At 39.7% G+C, this 8204-nt stretch overlaps 1 protein-coding gene across 2 annotated transcripts; it reads right to left on the bottom strand.

Moving 5' to 3' along the window:
* Window positions 1-1166: 1166 nt before the first annotated feature.
* henmt1 (HEN methyltransferase 1) lies at window positions 1167-6348 on the bottom strand. Of its 2 annotated transcripts, XM_087830657.1 has the most exons (9): window positions 6233-6348; window positions 5868-5980; window positions 4811-4945; window positions 4496-4678; window positions 4199-4385; window positions 3205-3367; window positions 3005-3089; window positions 2738-2895; window positions 1167-1342 (listed from the first exon to the last, which is right to left on the bottom strand). In XM_087830657.1, the coding sequence occupies exons 1-9, from the start codon at window positions 6314-6316 to the stop codon at window positions 1233-1235; spliced, it is 1218 nt and encodes a 405-aa protein (XP_087686783.1). In that variant the 5' UTR covers window positions 6317-6348; the 3' UTR covers window positions 1167-1232. The 2 variants fall into 2 exon arrangements, with proteins under 2 accessions (XP_087686783.1, XP_087686784.1); XM_087830658.1 differs by lacking the exon at window positions 6233-6348 and having other exon boundaries at window positions 5864-5978.
* Window positions 6349-8204: the final 1856 nt, after the last annotated feature.

Below are 8204 nucleotides of genomic sequence, written 5' to 3'. Positions count from 1 at the left end.
ATTCACTGCCATGAAGGAAATCCTTAATAGCACCTGTACTTCAAAGAAAAGACCCAGAGTATTACAGTAATTAGGTGTAACGTGTATATCTGCTAGCTTCATATCAGGAGACGGTCTTGAGCACTCAGATGCACCAGAGTTTTAAAATCGTTAGTGCCATGCATGTAGACTTTCCATCTCTAGCCTCTTAGGAGAGTGAGTGCACAGTTTAGTTGAGCAAGTTAGCCAAAGTACACAACAACCGTTATTACCTGGGAGCCTGTAGGTCTATGCACATTGAGAGCATTAGACACATTATAATCGGTGACAACAGACTGTACAGCATCTAATCTTCTGTCTCCTGTCGTAAGCCATAGTAGAAGTAGGATCAATGCCTCTTCTAGATTAACTCTTATACATCTTGTATCAATATCTGCACAAAGTGTCATCAGTGTATGGTGTTTTAACTATACGTCAGTGTTCTGTCTTTACGTTCCCGTGCTCTGCATGACTATGGTGTCGTTTTTAGCCGTGACAAGCTTTGCAGAGCCTGACACATTGTAATGTTTTCTCCTCATTTGAGCGGTACCGTCTTCTAATCCATTTCCACGCTGAAGGAGGGATGTTGCTTGCCATTTCATTTGTTCGAAGAGGAGATGTCTGCATAAGCATCAGTGTATATGATATAAATGTAAATCAGTGTTATTTTGGTTTGATGTTGATCACATGTAATGAACGCGGCTGTTTTTGAATCTTTCATTGCTGATATCGTGCCATATTTTTGTTAAGATTTTTGTTTCTAAAAGTCTTTCACTACATATGACTGTTATGTGTATGATTTATGGTGACTGGTTGTTTTGTTTTGTAAAATAAAAATCCCTTGTTTTACCTGTGTAAAACAGGTATGTTCATCTCGGTACCTAACATGTTGTTACAAACATGGTTGCTTCTTCTCTTCTGTGAAGCTGTTGTCTACAAAACTAAGGTGTATTCTTCTGTATAGTGATGTTCTGACACTGTCCAGTGTGTTCCCTGTTAAAGACTTGTTCTTTTGACCAACATTTGCTTCTTTAACAAGTGTACTGGATGCTTAAAATGTCTACAGTAGAATAAAATGATTTAATGTTCACTAGCCTGTGCTTTTGACCTTTTGATGTGTGTAGATGGTGCAGTAATGACAATCTGAAGTTTTTCTCATATTTATTATGAACTCAGTAATCACACTGACATATACCTCGAAAACATCCTCCACATCAATCATTTTCCTCCCAGTCTTCCTCTTGCTCAACACTGTGGCTGTGCAGACTGGCCTCTGGATACCCACTGTCATCCAAATTGTAGTCATCTTCCTTTTCTTCCTGGTCTGAGAATCCCAATGAAGCGTCACAATCACAGAATCATTCAGTTAAACATTCACGCAACGAACACAAGAACTGCAATGACAAGCTGCATGGTTAGCTGACGATGCATGTGAGCTGTGAAGGGAAGTGAGCAAAGCACTCTGTGGTCAATGTGGCTAAAATGATTCTTGTGAGCAGTGGATACAAGTTGATGATCTCTGCTGCGCAACCTCTTAGTACTGTATTTGTGTGGAAGGCTGTAATACCCTTCCACACAAATACACTTAATACTGTCACTGCTGACACTTGAAGTTTTAGTCAGTATGAGTTATGCAAAGGGGTGGAGAACAGTTTCTGGCCCTCCATAGGATTATTTCATCGAGGCTTGACATGTGTGTTCTGACTTAATCGCGTAAGTGCAAAAGTTTTGAGCCACCCTCCTTTCTCTATATTATGCTGGGAAGATGGGAAATATGTAGAAACATACATGGAAATACATACAGTTTGTGGACTTCTAATGAGCTTTAAAATCAATATTTGGCATGACCACCTTTATTCTTCAACTTGTGTTATCTTTGGCATTTTTCATAGATTTAACTACAGAAAATGAGAGGAGGGCATGTTTTTGTGACTTGACTGCTAATAATAAAGTGTCTAGAGATACAAATTAATAACAATTTTTGTAATTAAATTTATTAACTTAAGTTTCTTTACCAAGCTGTCTTGTTATCAGAATCAGAATACTTTATTAATCCCGAAGGAAATTAGGGAATGCCCGTTATGCCTTTTTATTAGACAACACTGGCTCATCCCTTGAGTTAGGTGCCTTTTTGATGCTTGAATGATTCACAGTTCAGAAGTTTCCTCTGAAAATGGTCAGGTACAAGGACTGGACTGAAAATGAGTGGGGGGGAAAAGGAGCCAATGTCCGAAGAATAACTTTGAAAGACCTTCAGAAAGCTTGGAGAACTATTCCTCAAGACCACTTTAAAAATGTAAAAGAAAGTCTGGCTCCTCGGAAGTAAAATATAAAGAAATAAGGTGTGGCTCTGGATTTTCACACAGTACGGTACATAACACGCGTTTGCTTGAGACAGCAGATTCATTTACAGAGGGTTGTTTGTCAGCACAAGACCTGAGGCTCTATTTGTGCCACATCAACTTGAGCCTCCATTAGCCTTGCTAATTGTCTGCTATGCACCAGTGCATATGAGACAGGTCAATGATGAAAACCATCAGATTTTAATTTTGGGCTTAAGCCAGACTGTTTTACATTCATTATTATGCAGCATGAGATGATTAGAGTCAAACTTACATCAACGAATGAAGAAAATATTCATATTCACAGAAAAATTAACACAATCTAAAAACCACTTCAAACATTTAGTGAAGCACAAAGAAAATGAATCAAACAATACCTTGTTCCCAGTGATTTACTAGCACAGCAGAGCTATCCTGGCTCAGTTTAATGTTCGGCTCATCCATCAGCAGATGTTTGAGATTACCAAGGCTTCCACTTAGCACACTGACTTTAGGACAGCAGGACCACAGCACATCCAGTGGTACAGCCACAATCCTATTAGTACACACAAAAAGGTCAATAAAGAAAAAGTCATAAAATAAAACGCTGGGAGATGCTGCCTCTCCTTAATACCACACACTGGCATCCTCCTGAGGAAGCTCACCTGCATGATGTACAGGACCCCTGTTTTTCAGCACCGTCTGATGCACCACTCCATTCCATTAAATCTTTCATCTCCTCTGCACATGCTGTAGGTATACAGTTGGGTGCATTTTAAACAAACGTGTATTCTACTTGTGTTTAAATAAGATGATAAAACAATGCTTTTCACCCTGTCTGCTTCATCTGACAGGAATTCCTCACCTGCTCCCTCAGTTTGACACAGTGCAACTGCATCACATATCCCGCCGGCCTGTTCCTCCATCCATCTATTCTTTAGTTTTTCTGCCCCGTACAGCACTTCACTCACCAGAACCCTGCGCAAGATGTTGTTGTCACACAGGCTGGGGTAGTTTACTCTGTAAAGCTGACAGAGCAGAGGAAAAAGCACAGGTCAAAAGTCAAAGGAGACAGGCAGCATCACAGAAACCTGTATGAAACAGAAACCTGGGGAAGCATATATTCAGGATAAAAGCTCTAATGCTGTTGATTAATACCACAAAGTTAGTATTAGAGAGGTGTAGAAATGTAATTTTTGCTTAATCACCATTAATCACGCTGGTGTTACAGGTATGTCCAGCTCTGTTTGCAATTTTAAGCAGCCACCAGCAGAGGGCGGTAAATACTGTCATTTCATACCAGTTTAAAAGCAATCTACTGCACTCAAATGTTGCTGCTACTGCATCATCAAATATTGCTTTTACCTCTGGTTTGCTAGGTGTATTCAAATCACTGGAACGACTAATTAATAAAAACTGATGAGGAAGTAACTAATGTGCATTCATCAAATATTTTAATATGTACATTTTCATCAAAAATACAAATTAAAAAAAAGATCTATATATCTATCCATCCATCCATCCCTCCCTCCTGGCATGACCCAGAAAACACAGAGGATGTTTCAGTAGACAAATAAGTTAGAGGACAATGGGAGACAAGGCTTAAACGACTTGACAGGACTGAAGAGAAGGGTTACAGCTGTTTCCTGTTTACCAGATGGCAGTATGAATCGATGATCACATAAAACAAAAAGACCAGCTGCAGCAGCTAATAATATTAATAGTGCATAATTCCAATAGTAACAGCTCAGGAAATGCTAGTGAAAACACAAATACCACAGCACTAACACTAATGCTTTTTGTTTGTACTACAGAAATAATTAGCTTTTTCATTTGTACTAATATTGAAATATACTTACCAATGTATATGAAAACAAATCCTCTGCATCATTGACAAGCAACGTCTTGCAGCAATCTCTCCCCCCGAGCTGGTAAAACACACCGATCTGGGTACAGAACCCAACTGCCTCCTGTTGGCCCTGTGGGGCTTTTCCAACACCAGTGAACTCCACCTCATAGCCGTAGTCCAAACACACCTTCATAGCCCTGAGAAGGGATGCAGTTTAAATTTGTCTTGTATGCTCAGTAGGGGATAGGTTCCTACAGTGTTTCAGGATGAATTTATTTGCATGACTAAAAAAAAAAAGCTAATGTACCAGGATCTGAACTCTGCTCTGGTCCATTCAAATTTGTGGTCGCTGTGCCTGTAACAGGACACTCCAGGCATGAAGATGTTGAACTCAGAGTTTGGGGTGCTGATGATGACCATCTTTGGGGTCATGTAACCAAATACCACCTCAGAGAAGAGCTCCACATCAGCAGGAGTGAGGTGCTCAATGCTGCGCACACAGCCAGATAGAAAACACAGTTACAAGAAGCAGCACAGAGTGACGAACATAAAAGCAAAGAAAGACAAAACATTTGTAATGATGAACAGAACGCAAAAGAGTGAGGAGAATGCAGCAGCTTACAGCTCTATACTGGTGACCAGATCAAATCCTTTGAGGCGGGCATCTTTTTGGGTGACTGAGCCCTGGTACAGCTCAACGCACAGCTGATCGTAACTTGGCTCCAGGTAGTCAGCTGATATAGGAGCTAATCCATGCCTAAAGAAACATTCAAGCAGAGCCTGCACATTACTGTGCTGCCTGGTGCTTTCATCTTTATTGAAGACAATAATTACAGCAAGACTTGAAGATCATTTTAAATCACTAAATTTCAACCAATTTTTAAAGTTAAACTTAACTGGTCTCAAAGGCGTTTTTTTTTTTTTTTTGCTGTTTTTTAATCATTCCAATCTTTATGACCATCACTTGATTTGTTCTCACTGATGTCACACTGTTTCCCATTTCTGCTTTAATTTGTGTTTTTTAAATGTTCTGAGGTCCCAGAGGACTCAGTCAAAAGGAAGCAGACAATGTCAGCGAAAGCTGAATGTTGACTGGCCAGAATAGAGAAGATTGTCTTATACGAGTCAAGTTTTTATTATTTAAAAATGTTTAGCTTTTGTTTGGTTTTTATTAGTTTCAGTGTTAGTTTTACACTATGTACTTATCATTTTATTTAAGATAAATGCGAGAGGTGAGGAGAGGAGAGCAGCTGACTCACAGGCCTGAAGACATCCAAAGCCTCAAAAACGTCGATCAAACCTTCATCTTGTAGTTTGTGATAACAAATTTTACCAAATTAAATACCCACTCTAAGGATATTTACTCTATAGAAATATTTTAGTGATCTCATAAAGTCGTTTCAGTCAATTTTTTCCCAAAGGTCTAGTTTTTAATTTTCTGTTCGTTTTTTGCATGTAGTCTTAGTTTTTAGTTTAGTTTTAGCTCACTATAATACCCGTGGCAGGATGGGGCTTAGACAGACCTGTTGTCTCCGTTAACATGTTAAGAGGAATATATGTTGGTGCACTGATGCACAAGATTCGCCAAAGAACACACTTTAAATTACTTTAACTCCGCGGTCTAATCTTAACTCTCACCATTTGCGTGAACAGACATACATACATACATACATACATACATCCTTTTCTTGACTTTGGCACCGTTCACGTCCACTCCAACCAGAAGTTCAATTTCGTGGTGAAACTTGAGCATTTTGAGGAGGGTACACTCACCGCAGCCCAAGTCTACCACCTGGACAAAGGCACAGCGCAGACTCTCGGTGAAAGAAATTTAATAAGAAATTGTAAATACAGTGAACCCAAAGGGGTTAAGAAAAGCCAAGGCAACGTAGTTCATTATGCGCTATTTAATTTAACTTAATTGGTTTGGTGAAAATGTTTGCTAACATAATTAGCTTTGGTGTGGTCAAACGTCGCTAAAACAAACTCTTGCTTTTAAGCTAAAGTTTTGAAACAATGTATTTTTCACGAAGACATTAGCGACCTTTTTAGGTTTGTTCCTCTTGACAAAATCGACGACAAATTGACGTCTCTGCTTGTGAAGCGGTGGACTGAACGTCAGATCCATCTTTGGCTCGTCTTAGCGTCCTGTAACCCCGCCCGCCGGCCACCAGAGGGCGCTGTTGTTATAGAGTCTGGAGTCTGGCCCGTTTTTGGGGGGGAGGGGAGGGTGAGCAAAGATGGTTCTGTTCTTACATTATTTAAAATATATCGGCAACACATGGCTTCAAAAGTGGTAGAGTTGGCTAGACCATGCGTTTGTTGTGGAAGTGCATCCAACTGGTCAAAATTTATTTTTTTTTTATATTAAATTAATAATTGTTGGCTTTGGAAAAATCCCTTAAAACTTAATCGAGGCTTCAGCAGGCTTGAGCATGTCTTTGAAATTAAAATATATGACTTATTTTTAAATATTTTTGCTTCTACTCCACATAATATAAGCAAAGCAATTATGTAGTAATACAAATGTCCATTTTCCACCACAAATATATCCCGTATTGCGCAAAAGCCTTGAGCCAACCTGCATTTCTTTACATTTTGCTATGGAAAATAGAAAAAAACATACACACATACATGCTAATACAGTACAAGGCATAAATTGAGTTTGTACAAGTCTAATAAGCCAGAATGTCAATATTTGGATGGATATGACCACTTTTATTCTGCCTGAACTCTTGACAGTCTTGTTTTGTGATTTCTATAAGCTGTTGTCATTAACAGTTCTCCAGGCTTCTCAAAGGAAATTCAAAGCTCTTCTTTGCCTGTTGACAACCTTTTGCAAAGCTCCAGTTAAATATATAACGATAAAAGGTTAAAAAATACTGCAGGGTCGCATTGAGCCATAGCTGAGCAGAGCAGTGTGTGGTTGAACGGGTGGAGAACCAAATGGGTTGCAGAGTGACGAGTGTGGAGCACCTTATTAATCCGAGCAAATGAATTGCAAATGGGACTCCAACACCAGAAGGGGGCCCCAAAGAGCACTGGAAATGTCACACAAACCAGTTTGATAAATGTATATTTTGTTTGTGTTAAACATATACAGTGTTGGGGAGTAACGGAATACATGTACCGCCGTTACGTATTTAAAATATAAAATATGAGTAACTGTATTCCGTTACAGTTACCGTTTAAAAATATGGTATTTAGAATACAGTTACTTTGTTGAAATAAATGGATTACACGGCGGTACTTTCCTGTTTCATATTGTCGCGGGTCAGGACTGTTTGGGTTTTGTTTGATAGCTGTGTTCTGTTGCTCCAGGCGGCAGCGTTACGGTTGCCATGGTTACAGGGTGACGCTCTCTCTCTGCGTGTTTCCTGGGTGAGAGAGCGCCTGTTGTTGTTGTGCTAAGCTAATAGGCAGAATGCTACAAGTATAGCTCTAAAGAATGTAGCCTCATGGGCAGTGTAGTGCTGCAGGGAGAATGGACTGCCATACCCGTTATGTGTCTGTGAGCGAGGGAGGGAGAAAAAGGAAAAGTAGAGCTGTCATCGAGCAAAAACGGGAGCTGGAAACATGTAAATATAATAATAACCACTGCAGCCAAGAAGAGAGCCTGACGAGCCCAGTTGTAAGTAAGCTATTAAGACTCGACTGTACACCGTGTTCGTGTTTTCCTCCAAAAACAATAAGTTCTGTTGGAGCAGCCTTTCAACACCTCTCTCTGTCTCTCGCTAGCAAAGTTGACCCAGACAACAAAGTAAAGCTAGTTTTCGGCTACAAGCCCGACACAGAGCCCACCGTATTAGTCAGAGGTCCGTTTACTACTGTTCGGAGCCGCGGACCTTCAGTAACAGTAATAAATCACAGCAATAGTACATTCACATAGTTGTAAACAGCATGATAATATATTAAGTAATCCAAAGTATTCAGAATACGTTACTCTCATTGAGTAACGTAACGGAATACGTTACAGAATACATTTTGGGGCATGTATTCTGTATTCTGTAATGGAA

This window comes from Neolamprologus brichardi, chromosome 17 (assembly GCF_056152115.1).
Source record: "Neolamprologus brichardi isolate AB-2024 chromosome 17, ASM5615211v1, whole genome shotgun sequence".
Lineage (NCBI taxonomy): Eukaryota > Metazoa > Chordata > Actinopteri > Cichliformes > Cichlidae > Neolamprologus > Neolamprologus brichardi.
Note: the sequence above shows the minus strand (reverse complement) of the source record. Positions and strands in the feature narration are given on the sequence as shown.

Coding starts and splice junctions, on each gene's coding strand:
- henmt1 (XM_087830657.1), bottom strand. CDS start 6,316: ATGGATCTGACGTTCAGTCCACCGCTTCACAAGCAGAGACGTCAATTT. Junction 4,946..5,867: donor GCCAAAGTCAAGAAAAGGAT/GTATGTATGTAT, acceptor ATGTTTCTTTAG/GCATGGATTAGCTCCTATAT. Junction 2,896..3,004: donor GGGTCCTGTACATCATGCAG/GTGAGCTTCCTC, acceptor GTGTACTAATAG/GATTGTGGCTGTACCACTGG.